This window comes from Tasmannia lanceolata, unplaced genomic scaffold, assembly GCF_043159265.1.
Source record: "Tasmannia lanceolata isolate RefF3 unplaced genomic scaffold, GAP_Taslan_0.1 ptg000015l, whole genome shotgun sequence".
In the NCBI taxonomy this organism is placed as follows: domain Eukaryota; kingdom Viridiplantae; phylum Streptophyta; class Magnoliopsida; order Canellales; family Winteraceae; genus Tasmannia; species Tasmannia lanceolata.
Window position 1 is genome coordinate 20,222,534 of NW_027518692.1, and position 14,997 is coordinate 20,237,530.

Genomic DNA, 14,997 nt, shown 5'->3' on the forward strand with positions numbered 1-14,997 from the left:
ATGATGCCCACTACGTCCATTATGCTAATGATGGTACTAGTGTGTCGTGGATTGGGCGGCGGTTACCATTGTGGGAGCATAATCTTAGGAATGACCAAGCTGGGATGGAGGAATAGAGGGCGTGGTGGGAGCCCATGATCTCTCTCCCTCTTTTGTGGAGGCAAGATTCTTGCAACGACCAACGGGCGTGGGCCATTCTGGATGCGGCCTAGATTTGGGGGTGGTTGAGGGTCAGTACCAAATGTCCCGCTTTTACCCCCAACAGGTGGCTTTGGCTTGAAAGTCTCAAAGAGAGGACAAAAATTTCATCTCACCAGACATGCAATAATTACCCATGAGGCATCATAGAGGGGTCTCCTGAGAGTTCAATGGTATAATGACAACCAAACGAGGAATAACATTCCAAATTCAAACAAAATCCTGCCGGGTTTTGTGCAACCAACCATGTAAGGGAGATATTACATGGTTGGGGTTCTTTACCTTTTCTCTATTTTTCCTATATTTCATGTGGGCACCAGTAGGGTGTAATTTGGGCTAGTTGGGTTTAGCTTTTCCTGAAAATTGAATTTGAATCAACCTGATTTTATGCTAAAAGCTCAACCCAACCCAAATTCCCAAAAAATCGGCCCGTGTTGCACCCATAGCCCCATACTCGTTTTCAAGAGATTGTTTGACCTCAGTCATGACTAAATGTATTGCATGCATGAAATCGGCCTTTCATATTTTGAGTCCAATAATCGGTTTTGGAATCAAAATTAATAGCCAAATTAGCTTTGTTTTTTTTTTTTTGAAGGGCCGGGATAAATCTCACTAAAAAAACATGTTTTCTGATGGAGTAGAGCTCACATTCAGACATGTCTTATTGGGGAACGAGGCAATGCCCATGAAACTTCAGCAGAAAAGGAAGGTCTAGCAAGCCGTATGCCCATGGGTGCAGGATTCTTTTAAAAAGCACAGGCTGGCCATTGTAGACTCAAAATCAATTCTTGAAATCCAAAGAGAACAGGGGCCTAAGAGGTGAAACAGCCTCGGACTTCAGTCTTTAAACAATTATTGGAAAACTAGGTTTCTTGACTTGAAATTGGAAGAGTACACCCATCTCTTAAGGCCTTGGAAGCACATGTAAGTTGAAAGGTGCTTACTTATGTCATGAGGTAGAGGTTCAACCACATTTCACCAAATTATGCTATGTGAAAAAAATTCGCATTTTGTCTAGTTAGAAACAAGTAGCAGGATTTATCAAGAGTGTTTGATGTTTGCATTCTTCTAGGAGTAGTTATAGTCATATTTCATCACTTTCAAATTTTACTCCATATAATAGATAGATAGAGGAGAAATGCTTAACTGAATGGTGGCCCTGCAAAACAAAATATACAGAAAAATCCGCTGCAAAATCGGCAACTGAATCTACGTCGGAAAATTGCATTTATTATTGATCTACTTTTTACATTTTTTGGTACTATTATAAATGCACTTTGATGTTGTAAACCCCATGTGAGAGCGGCCCACTTAGTCCAGCATTCCTTAAATTAGAGAAAAAAATAAGTTGAACTTTGATGACTCTATTTGAAAAATATCGTAGAGATTGGAGTTAGTATCTTTGATGCTCTGATGATCAAAGGAGGAACAAAGGTCGAGCATCAAAGGACGAACAAAGGTCTCAAAGCTCTCTCTCTCTCTCTCTCTCTCTCTCTCTCTTCAATTTGTGACTAGAAAAGACTTTATTTTCTACATTTCATATTATAGAATGACCGCGCAGACAGTACTGCCGTCAAGATCAACCGTGATTACCGATTCTAAGGCCTCACACAAAGACATGCATGTGCAATCAAGACCGTAAATCTTGTAAAACATCACGAGGAACTCAAAAGGATCAAATAAAATAGTAGACAAGCTATGCCCAATGAGTTTCTGTTAGCAGCAAGCCTAACAGCAACCTTATTTTAGCATTTTCCTTTTTTTTTTTTTACATTATTAGCTTCTTCTTTTTTTGGATGATAGCTAATTTTATTAAAAAAAGACCGAGGTGGTCAAAATACAAAGATAAAGGGGATACAATAGTGACAAAAGCAATATAAAGCATCAAAAAGGGCTAGGGCTTCTTTCGATCCCTTCAATTTTATCAAGTTATCGGCTACTATGTTTGCCGACCGCCTGACATGCTTAAAGGATATAGATATCGATCTAGAGCGATCTGATATCTCATCGACAATTTGGAGATCCTCGGAGCCATTTGATAACATTTAGGGAGCTTCTCTCTACCGCCACTTTATCAACCCATTTTGACGTCATTAGCTTGATGGCCTGGTGAGCAGCTCTAACCTCCGCTTCTAAAGCATCCGTTGTCCCAAATAGGACCTGTGAAGGTTCAAACAACATTTCCCCGGATCATCTATGAGCGCCCACCCTATTCTGGCTAGAACCGGGTTACCTAAGCTAGAACCATCAAAATTTAGCTTAAACTAGCCAATGGGCGGAGGTTCCCATTTTTGTTCAATTTTTTGCTTCCTTTCCATGGTCATATACATATTTCCTTCCATCCTTCCCATAAGTAATACGCTGATACAAATGCAAATTTTGGAAGAGATTTCACCAACGATATGGCGAGAGCTATCACTCATTATTAGCTTCTTAAAGAATATAATAGGGAAATGATATCAGCACAACCATGTTTTAATAATTGAACAAACCCAGCTTGTCAGCTTGTCTTTTCTGTATTAACTGTTTTGTGAGAGCTTTTTGGGAACTGTAATAACCTTTTGACACTGATAAACTGACACCCTTGAAAGAAGAATACACCCCCTTTTAACAAAAATCTTTAGGATATCTTTAAGGGCTGGAGGAGCATGCGTTAACTCCATAAGCATTAAAACTTTAACGATTTCTATTAAAATGCGGGGGTGTAAACGAGCCAAGCTTGGCCAGGCTCAGCTCGGCTCGTTAAGATCAAAAGCTCGGCTCGGCTCGTTAAGATCAAAAGCTCGAGCTTCCGAGCCCGAGCCAAAATTGACACCCTTATTAAAAGGGGTGTATTCTTCTTTCAAATGGGTGAATTTATCACCGCACCTCTTTAAATACTAAAAGACAAGATGCCTTAGTGAAATATCAAGGTGTGGTTTTGCTGATATCATTTCCCTACGTTATGGAGGAGAAAAATACATTTAGGGAAAAGAATACATTATTAGCTTCTTAAAGAATACATTTAGGGAAATGAATACATTATTAGCTTCTTAAAGAATACATTATTAGCGATCACCCGGATTCTGGAAGGGATTTCACCCATTGTGAGCTTCTTAAAGAATACATTTAGGGAAATGATATCAGCACAACCATGTTTATTTAATTGAACAGTCCCAGCTTGTCTTTTCTGTATTAATTGTCTTGTGAGAGCTTTTGGGAACTGTAATAACCTTTTGACAGCTCTTTAAGGGTAGTGATAAATTCACCCACTTGAAAGAAGAATACACCCCCTTTTAACAGAAATCATTAAGTTTTAATGCTTATAGAGTTAACGCTTGCTCCCCCAGCCCTTAAAGATATCCTAACGAAACGATTTCTGTTAAAAGGGGGCATTAAATACAAAAAGACAAGATGCCTCAGTGAAATATCAAAACATGGTTGTGCTGATAACATGTCCCTGCATTTATAATTAAAAATAGGGAAAATTACATTTACATTTACACCCCCTCAAGTTTCTGACACATTCAACTCTAACCCTGACTTTCAAAACATGACAAGTACACCCCCTGAGGTTTCAAAACGTGACAAGTACACCCCCTCCATCAACGGTCCGTCAGTTTAACCTGACTGAAAGACTGAAACTAACCATGGTTGATATTTTGAGGACAGAAATACCCTCATTTGAAGAGGGATTAGGGTTACGCCATTTCCCACCGCCGTCGTCACCATCTCCGGCCCCTGCTGTCACCTCCACCACAGACAATGAAACCCCACCCCATGGCTACATCAAACCCACATTTAAAAAAAACATTGATAAAAACAAAAAAAAGGCCTAAAATATTAGGATTTATGTGCAAATCATGATAATGGTGTGAATGAAAACAAATAAAACTCCTAAATCGAGGATTTATGCTGATAAATAAACAAAGCTTTGAATCAAACCCTAATTTTCAGTTTTCAAGTTTGAAAACCCTAATTTTCAGTTGGGAAAGATGAGGGCATTTTGGTCATTTCCACCTCGCCGTCTACTCCGTTGCGTTAACAAAACCTCATCGGGTGTATGTGTATTTTTCCCTTAAAAATATAATACAGGGCCATTTGTACGAACAACAAGATTTTACAATCTTCTGTTTGGTACCATTATTAATAACCGTCAACAGCCAAGCAGAGAAATTCAAAATAATGAGAGCTAATATAAAAACAAGGACGTGAAGATACCCATTTCCCTCAAGTATGTCATCTTAGGACAGGTATTTCATGAAGAATGACAAGTCTTAGCTGAAATTTCAATGAATTTCTTGTTAAATAAACCGTTTTCCCACAAAATGAAGAAAAAACAAGAAATTTCAATAAGGGAAATGATATCAGCACAACTATGTTTTAATAATTGCAGAAACCCATCTTGTCTTTTCATTATTATGTGAGAGTTTTTTGGGAACTATAATAACCTTTGACATCTCTTTAGAAAATAAAAGATAAGATCAGTTAGTGCAAATATCAAAACATGGTTGTGCTGATATCATTTCCCTTTCAACAAATGTCTGTCCTGACTCGTGACTGATGAAGTCCACGAATATAGGGAAATTGGGGCCTGAAACCTTTATTTTAAACTTCTCTGTTGTTGACAGCTTGTTGGGACTTAGAAGACCCAGCAAAAGATGTTTACAAATGAAGAGAGCCAGGTGCAAATATCAAAATGGATGATAGAAGATGTCTTTGAATCCATTTTCTCCTGTGTTTGAACCTTCAATCTCTTGTTGCTGTCTCTCTAATGTTTTTTTTTATACTAAGCAATAGGTCTAACTGGTTTTGGGTAAGCAGGCAGGTAAGAAATAAAGAAAGAAGGTGCATTACTAGAGCTAAGGCTTACACTAATGTGTCTCAGACAATAATCTAACATGAATAACTACAGAGATCAGAATATCGATCTATTTATGAGATTAAAAAAAGCAAGCAAATGATTAACAAGTTCAAGCATAACATTATACATACTCTCCTCTGATTGCCAAAATGCATGATTATTGCTAGCAAAACATGATACATACTCTCCTCTGACAGCCAAAATGCATGATTATTGCTAAGTTTTTTAACATTCTGTGAAGAGTGAATAAATCTTATCCCCCCAAATTTGGTTTCTTCTCACCATTAAATAGAAGTCATGTGCTAGGATATTGTCAGAGTTGTCTACTTTTCTTTTTCTCACAAAAATATGATTTAAGAGAAAACATTGACAACTCACCTTTGATGATTGCTTCTACCTACATGTATCACATGGAATAGTAGCCCAGCTTTGTAGATAAATGATCTTAGACTCCTTATAAGCTCTGCAACAATCAGATCACCAATTCGCTGACTTGTGTATCTATGATCATTGTTTCAAGGGGGCCTTCTTCTCTCTGTCAGATATGCGAGCTGGGGCATTTGAATGTGACTTGAACCGACCTCTTCCTCCATCATCCCTCTCCTGAAGGGTGTACATTACAAGGATTTAAATTTCCTTCCAAGTATTTGGATTGAAAAAAGCAGAGAGAAAAAAACTAAAAACTAAAAAATGACATGCACCATTTTATAATCAATCATCAGATAACAAATCAGTGATTCTAGAAAGAAAAAAGCTCCTCTATATTTTAACACCGCACCACACTCAAAATATTACTCGCAAAGTGAGATTTAATGTGTAATGTAATGCTTATAATTATCATTCAAAAAAAAAATGTAATGTTTATAATTGGATTGTCTATTATCAGGCATTAAGCTTTGTAGTGCTGCTCGTTGCATGATTGGGGTCACGGGTTCTATGAAACAGAGACATGTATACAGATACATATATAGATACGGGAATGCTGGTAGGATAATAAGTTTATTAATATTAATATTTTTATAATATTAATAAAAATGAGTTTATTTTTATATAAAGATACATTACAAAATATCAAAGCTTCAATGTTTACCATGTTATAATTTTTTAATGGTCTTAAAATTTTAGATAAATGATAATAACACACATTTGTCTTATTTGATTAAGTGAGTTTTCAAATAAAAACATATTTCTCACATAGCCATATCCCGGACATGTATCTGTATCAAATCATATGAACACAGATACTATGGGTCTATACAAGTACCCAGTATTAGAGCAAGGGTAAAAAGTGGGTTCATGAAGAATAGATTGTTGCACCTTTTTCTTCACTATTTGAACCACATCCTCATCATGAAGAACGTGAGAAAGTCCACAGTGCTGTGGATAGTGCCTTGCACTAGTGCCCCATACCAGCACATACTTCACATCCTTCAACAGATTTCTATGTATGTGATTACAGAAGTCTTCTACTGAGCAGCCACCTCTGTCCTGAAATTAGATGCCAGGAAAAAAAGAGGTGAAGGAAAACTTATAAATTTTGCATCTATGCATTAAGGGCAGAAGAGAATGCAACCTACAGTAGAAAGGACAACAGGGTCTGAAAAATCAGGCTGCTGCCCCTGCGGCTTCGTGTAAACTCTAACGAGACCCATTGCCTCCCACATTTTTGCAAGTAATCTGTCTAAATTCAGCTGTAATATTGAAAACATGTAAATAATTAATTCAGTGCTTCAAATCTCACTAATAATGATGACAATTCCAATACCAGCCACAATTTTATTAAATGCTTTTGCCTCGTAGATAAGGAGGCTGTTCAAACTATCTCCAAATTGACTAGAATGTGACATGCAATTGTATCTCAGTTACAAGATGCATATTGCATTCAAGAACGATAAAAAAAATAAAAAATAGTGTCCATGTTTTGATGACAGAAAGTAAACTTACCTTCAAATTGCAGCTGATGACGACAGAATTTGGTTGTCGGGATAGTTTGTCCACATCATCAATACCAACTACATCAATTTTGTTATAGACATAGATGCATTTCATGTATTTGCGGTTCCCCTCGATGACATCTATAAGATCGTCAACAGTGGCATCCTCACGAAATAAAATCTACAGTAAAGCCAAAACACAAAGAAAGTTTATCAGTTGTCATAATTTCTAGAAATATATAGGTAATCCATTGAAATTAACCCTTACCAGTACAATTATAGAAAAACATCTTAAAAATGAAATCCATGGCAATGGCTTGTATCGAGAACAATGTTATAAAACTTACAGTGCCCAGTGGCCAATCCAGCACGGGTTGAACATGGAATTTTCTTTAGAAAAGAAGAATTGTGAAGGTTTATATCCGTCCATTTTTGCCTCCACAAACCAAAGGGTTAAGATGATCCTATGAAGCCGATTTTTTGGGCACACCCTATCTATGTGAGGGCCCACCAAATGAATGCTTTGGATCACCCAAACAATGTGGCCCCCACTGTATTTTAAGCCCACGGAGTAGATAAGTTATCTACTCCGGGGAGTATATATATATATATACCTTAAAATAACAGTTGGGGCCACATTGTTTGGGTGTGAGGCAAAAATGGACGTGTATAAATCTGCACAAATCTGTCCATTTTTTGCCTCCATAGTTCATAGGGTTAGGATGATCCTATCGAGCTGATTTTTTGGGCACACCCTATCTATGTGAGGGCGCATCAAATGAATGCTTTGGATCACCTAAACAATGTGGCCCCAACTGTTATTTTAAGGTAGGGAGTAGATAAGTTATCTACTCTAGGGAGTACCTTCTCTTTTCTCTCTCTCTCTCTCTCTCTCTCTATATATATATATATATATATATATATATATATATAGAGAGAGAGAGAGAGAGAGAGAGGGAGGGAGAGAGAGAAGGGTTCCTGCGCTCGAGTGCTGGAAACAGGGGTGGGGCCATGGGGGGGGGGGTGATCCTAAGAATTCATTTTATAGGCCCCATCATGGATGGGGGGTGTACCAAAAATCAGCTCCGTTGGACCATCTTAGGGTATCCATTTGTGGGGGAGAAAATGGACAAATACTGTTTGTCAACAAATCTGCCCATTTTTCACCCCACAAATGTACACCCTATGGTGATCCAATGGAGCTGATTTTTGGTGGACACCCTATCCATGAAAGGGTCCATCAAATGAATGCTTTGGATCCATCCCCCCCCCCCCCCCCCCCAATGTGGCCCACACCTGTTTCTGCGCTCGAGCGCAGGAACCCTTCTCTCTCTCTCTCTCTCTCTATATATATATATATATATATATATATATATATGAGGAAAGTGAAGCTACACCGCCGGTGTAGCTAACTTAGCCACACCGCCCGCTTAAAATACAATGGGCCCACATTGTTTTGGTGATCCAAAGAATTCATTTGATTGGCCCTCACATAGATAGGGTGTCCACCAAAAATCAGCTCCATAGGATCATCCCAACCCTACGATTTGTGGAGGCAAAAATGAACGTGTAAAAACCTTCACAAATTTGTCCATTTTTGCCTCCACAGTTTGAAGAGTTGGGATGATCCTATGGAGCTGATTTTTGGTGGACACCCTATCTATGTGAGGGCCAATCAAATGAATTCTTTGGATCACCAAAACAATGTAGGCCCATTGTATTTTAAGCGGGCGGTGTAGCTAAGTTAGCTACACCGGCGGTGTAGCTTCACTTTCCTCTATATATATATATATATATATATATATATATATATATATATAAAGTCGGTTAAGAAATTGAGTTCGGTTGCACTTACTGACGTGGATCTATTCGAGGGCCCTTCTTTAGCCCCTGCATAAAGAGGGCCCTTGCATCTATCATTCCTCTCTCTCTCTCTCTCTCTCTCTCTCTCTATATATATATATATATATATATATATATATATATATATATATATATATATATATATATATATATATATATATATATATTGAGTTCGGTTGCACTTATTGACGTGGATCTACTCGAGGGCCCTTCTTTAGCCCCTGCATAAAGAGGGCCCTTGCATCTATCATTCCTCTCTCTCTCTCTCTCTCTCTCTCTCTCTCTCTCTATATATATATATATATATATATATATATATATAGAGAGAGAGAGAGAGAGGAATGATAGATGCAAGGGCCCTCTTTATGCAGGGGCTAAAGAAGGGCCCTCGAGTAGATCCACGTCAATAAGTGCAACCGAACTCAATTTCTTAACCGACTTTAAAAATGATGTGGATCTATTCAAGGGCCCTTCTCCGGCCCTTGCATAAAGAGGGACCTTGCATTATATATATATATATATATATATATATATATATATATATATATATATGAGAAAAGGGTTCATGCGCTCGAGCGCAGATAGCTTATCTGCGCTCGAGTGCTGGAAACAGGGGTGGGGCCACATTGGGGGGTGATCCTAAGCATTCATTTGACAGGCCCCATCATGGATGGGGGGTGTACCAAAAATCAGCTCCATTGGACCATCTTAGGGTGTCCATTTGTGGGGGAGAAAATGGACAGATACTGTTTGTCCAAAAAACTGCCCATTTTTCACGCCACAAATGGGCACCCTATGGTTATCCAATGGAGCTGATTTTTGGTGGACACCCTATCCATGAAAGGGCCCATGAAATGAATGCTTTGGACCCCGCTGATTTTTGGTGGACACTCTATCCATGAAAGGGCCCATGAAATGAATGCTTTGGACACCCCCCCCCCCCCCCCCCCAATGTGGCCCACACCTGTTCCTGCACTCGAGCGCAGATAAGCTTATCTGCGCTAGAGCACAGGAACCCTTCTCTCTCTCTCTCTCTCTCTCTCTCTCTCTCTCTCTCTCTCTCTCTCTATATATATATATATATATATATATATATATATATATATATATATATATATAATGCAGGTAATGAAAAATGTACAAAGCACTGTAGAAAGGTAAATAGTGTATTTGGGAAAGCCTGTTTCTTTCATTGTATATAGAAACTGAGAGAGTGAGAGAGAGGTGCAACAGTTGTGAGTTGATGGTAAAGAGAAACGAAGAAAGAAAACATCTATCTCTGCCAAGACAAATGAGAGGGCCAATTATCAGGAACTTTGGCTTTCAAGGTTAATCCTTTATGATAAATATTTGAATGTGCAAAGTTAACAGCTAATCTTGCTAATTTACCATACAAAAACTCAATTATTTCAGGCTCCTCCTAGGGTGTGCACTTTTGGTTGGGCGGCGCTTCGTGAGAGAATTCAAACAGTGGGCTTTCTTAGTATAAGAAAGGTACTTATTATCGACCATTGTGCTCTTTACCTAGAGGCGGGGGAAAGTGTAGACCATCTACTCATTCGGTGTAAAATTTACGAGTGAGATCTGGCATAAACTGATGAGTAGATTTGGTATCTGCTCGGTTTTCCCTGCAAAATTCATTGAACTCCTCCATGGATGGTTGGCAGCACCGTGGAAGAAAAAAGGAAAAGTTCTATGGAATGTTTCTTTCCTAGGGACCATATAGGAGCTTTGGAAGGAAAAAATGCCACTGTTTAAAGGAATTTCGAAAAGCGCTACTTTCCTTTTTGTTAAGTTGATTACCTTAACAATCTCTTGGGTTAAGTCACTTCCAAGCTTCAGATTTGTATCCGCCTATGACTTATGGTAAAGGTGGAGAGAAGTCTGTAGTGTGGAGATCGAGCAAAAAGTGGTGCAAGAATGGGTCCTTCCTCCTCATGGCCTTCTAAAACTCAACTTCAACGGTTCCAGCTTGGGAGACCCCGGGTCCGGCCGGGATTGGGGGTGTCTTGAGATGTGAAAGTAGAGGTAGACAGGTTAGTATGGGTCTTTGCAGGTCCCATAGGGGTGGCGGATGCTACGGAAGCAGAGGTGTGTGTTGCTCACCAGGGGTTGAAGTTGATGACGAGAGATTGCCTAAATAATGTGGTGGTAGAAGGTGACTTGATGAACATCATTCGGTGGCTTAATGGAGTGCAAAAACCGCCATGGAGATTTGATAGGTTGTTTGATGAGATATTTGATTGCGTAAAATCTTCATCTGTAGTGTTCGAGCATGTCCGCCGTTTGGCCAATACGGTGGCAGATGGTCTTTCGAGAGAGTGTCCAAAGAAGCTTTGACTCTTTTTTACTCTCTTCCGCCTTGAGTTTCTTGGTTTTTCTTTTCAGAGATTGTCTTCTTGTATTGTAGTTTTCTGCTATTTTTACTTACCATCTCGGTCTTTCTTGCTATCAATAAAAACTCAATCATTTCCACTAAGCAGGTGCTGGAATTCTGAGTGAGCCACACATGCAACAGCATCTGCTTGATGCAATAGGAAAATCCATGCAAATTTTGGTACGTTACTCACTACCCAAATACCATTAAAAAAATCATTCAACGCAAACAACAACTCAACTCAACTAAGCCTTTGTCCCAAAACAAGAAATAGAAATTATTCTGTTAAAGCTCTGGGGAAAAGGTCAGCTGTCCACTCATGCATTGAGTGGAGTGGTGAGTTCCATGAATATTCATATAAAAATGAAAAATATGTGAATTCAGACAAAGTGAACAGGAAAAGATCATTTGCAAATATGTGCTAAAAGATCATTTTCTGTTAACCATTTTAATTCTGCATTTCTTTTATTTGAGTTCATCATTCTCATTCCTAAGTTGACTCAGAAAATCACAAGTGCAAATTTGGTAGGAAAAGAAAATAAAAATAGTACCTCTGCATTATGTATTTTGTACTCATGAAGAATTTGATAGCAAAGCTTCTCATCAACATGAGTCAAAGCTAGAGTGCTGTTGAAGGAAATTCCACCCGTCTTTTTCTTTTTGAAATATATCTGTGGAAAAAAGAAAAAAAAAAACACAGAAGCACACATGAAAGGCTTGCCAGGAGATCCCTATAGAAAGTACACAGATAAAACAATTTCTTATGTGCATTAAATCTTTTACATGGATTATCAGGGCTATGGCATTCCCAAAGGCATTTATATTCAGTGTTGCCAGATGCTTCCCACTTGACCTTGGGAATATTTTGTGCGGATCCATTGCAGGGAGACAGTGCCAGTGGCTCTCTTGATTTGGATAGGCATATAAGAATGCAAATTGATAGAGGCTGATTAAATCCTCCATCTGTGAGAAGAGCCTCCTCAATGTGTGATGAAGGAACTGAGAAGCTTCAAGACACCAGAAAATTATGCACCCCAGGTAACACCCTGACACCTTGACCTTCTACCTCTATGCCTTTCCTCATTCCCTTTGGTTTTCCACCCAGGTATGGCAGAAGAATTGTCAGACCATCAACCTAATGTTTTTTTTTGGAAAGGTAACTTTTATTGATAAAGGAAAAACGCAGTACAATGGGGACAAAATGTTCCCAAAAATACAAAATAACCAAGGGAATGCACCCTAACAGCCAGATTCAGGCGTGAAAACTACTCTCAAGCCTGATAAATTGACGCCCTCTTTTGCCAGCTCATCAGCAACGGAGTTGGCAGTCCTCCTACGATGCCGAAGGGAGGGGTTGATGATTCTCACTAGGTCCCGAATTTCGTCAATAATAGCATGCATTCGCCAAGGACCACCTCCTTCACACCTCGCCCAGCCAACGACATTGGTAGAGTCACCTTCGATTATCAACGGTCCGAGTCTATTTTTAGAGTACCATTGTAGGCCCGCCAATAGAGATTTTGCCTCGGCCTCATTCGCATCGCAATTCCCAGCCGGACCCGAATAAGTCATCATGGTATGCCCCTCACAATTGCGAAGAATCCCACCAATACCCGCCCTACCCGGGTTTCCAAGAGAGCTGCCATCGAAATTCAACTTCAACCATCCCTCAGGCGGTGGATCCCATCGCGGAGTGATCTGAGTTAGCCTCCTCTTCTCATGCGATACCGTTCCCCAATGTCTAAGAATAATTCCGGCAGAGTAAGGAAGCGCCCCCTTTCTACAAGCCCATGCAATAATAGAAAGTTTCACTTCCAAGAGGATGTAGCGCCAGGATTTTTCCTGACCGCGGAAAATTCTAGAATTGTGTTCTGCCTAAATGTGCCACAAAATCGCAAAAGGCATCGCCGACCACAAGATTTTACCGAGACAACCGTTGAAAATGCCTCCCCAATGAACGATTACCGGAAATAAACGATTTTCCATCACCCATTTGACGCCGAAGATCCTGAATATTCCGCACCCTATTTTGTGGGCGAAAGAACAATGCACAAATAGATGGTCAATAGTCTCTTCATTATTGTAGCACAAGACGCATCTGTTGGCAAGGTGAAAGCCGCGTCGCTTGAGCCTGTCATATGTATTAATACATTCATGAGCAACATTCCATAGGAATGCCGAGATTCGCAGAGGCGCAGCGTTACGCCAAATACAGGCATGTTCTGAATCAGGATCGGACCCCTCATTCAAGGTTTTGAAGAAAGAAAGGACAAAAAAAATTCTGCCGGGGTCAGGGCACCAAATCCATTCATCCATAGACCTCGGGGATATGTAGTGTTCCCCAGGAGCTCCATAAGGGCCTTAAAACTAGCAATCTCCGAGTCCTTTAGATTTCGCCGGAGTGTAATGTCCCAAACTACGCCCCCAGAAGCTACATTTCGTGATATGTAATCCGCAATTCTGGCCTCTTTATTGGTCGCCACTCTAAACAAATTCAAGAACCTAACTTGTAGACATTGATCCCCAATCCAGAGGTCCGACCAGAATCGAATAGATCCGCCATGCCCAGCTTTGAATCTGATGTGAGGCAGAAAGGAACTCCAAGCTGAGCCTATTGATCTCCATGCCCCGGATCCTTTCCTGCGACAGGCGTTCCACTCCCCCCAATCACACTCATATTTGGATTTGATTATGTTATGCCAGAGCGTCTCTTTCTCCGTCCCAAATCGCCAAAACCATTTACCAAGCAAAGCCCTATTCCATAGTCGTATTTTTCCAATCCCCAAACCCCCCTTCTTCGAGCTTTGCAGACCACTTCCCATTTCAATAGATGTTTTAATTTTTTGGATATCTCCTTGCCTTCCCATAGGAAATCCCTCCGGATTCTTTCAATTCTGGATGTGACCGAGCCCGGGATCCAAAAGACCAACATGAAGTACACGGGCATATTGGATAAAGCGGCTTTGATGAGAGTTATTCTTCCGCCGAAAGATAAATACCTCTTCTTCCAAGACGCCAATGTTCTTTCAATTCTTTCAATAACGAGGTCCCATAGAGATGCCTTCGGATTCCGAATCCCAGGGGGAGTCCCAAATATCTAACCTGCAATTCTGATTGAGTACAACTGAGAGCTTTTGCATGCTCTGATACCTAGTCCGAATTGATATTGATTCCAGCTACCACAGACTTTGCCTGAACATCCTCTTTATACTTCGCATGTTGTTGACACCCTCCTCCACCAATAATAGAGTGTCATCTGCGAATTGCAGATAAGAGATCGATTCCGGATGATGACTGATGCGTAGACCCGATAAGTATCTCTTTTCTTCAGCTTTGCGAATGATCAGGCTCAACACTTCAGCCACAATGATAAAGAGATAGGGGGACAGGCGATCTCCCTGTCGGAGCCCTCTTGAACTTTTGAAGTATCCAGCCGGAGTCCCGTTTATCATTATTGAGAAGGCAGAGGAAGTTAAACAAGTTTTGATCCGGCCTCTCCATTTTTCCCCAAACCCCATATTCGAAAGGTAAACGGTGAGGAACCCACTTTGGTCAAGCAACAAGAACCGGCCTCGTGGTCTTCTCCTTTAATTAAACAGGGGGAAGTTGGGGTTAAAGAGGGAGAAAGTATCATGGAAATTACTGGGTTGATGGGGGATCTGACCTCCCCTCAAAGAAATACCGCTGCTGCAAGAGATTCCGGCCAGGAATGGGGGTCTGGATTCAAATGTCGAATTGTCGTTTCATGAAGAATCTATCGAAAAAGGGACTGAAGGCGAGTC

At 40.1% G+C, this 14,997-nt stretch overlaps 1 protein-coding gene across 2 annotated transcripts in view; it reads right to left on the bottom strand.

Moving 5' to 3' along the window:
- Nucleotides 1-5,093: 5,093 nt before the first annotated feature.
- Nucleotides 5,094-14,997, bottom strand: part of LOC143893123 (developmentally-regulated G-protein 1) — a 43,501-nt gene continuing 33,597 nt past the window's right edge. For both annotated transcript variants that reach the window (XM_077398103.1, XM_077398102.1), the window contains exons 8-12: nucleotides 11,767-11,886; nucleotides 6,986-7,156; nucleotides 6,619-6,732; nucleotides 6,359-6,529; nucleotides 5,094-5,644 (exon numbers count right to left, since the gene is read on the bottom strand). In XM_077398103.1, coding sequence (XP_077254218.1) covers nucleotides 5,549-5,644; nucleotides 6,359-6,529; nucleotides 6,619-6,732; nucleotides 6,986-7,156; nucleotides 11,767-11,886 — 672 coding nt within the window. In that variant the 3' untranslated portion in view covers nucleotides 5,094-5,548. The remainder of the gene's footprint in view (nucleotides 5,645-6,358; nucleotides 6,530-6,618; nucleotides 6,733-6,985; nucleotides 7,157-11,766; nucleotides 11,887-14,997) is intronic.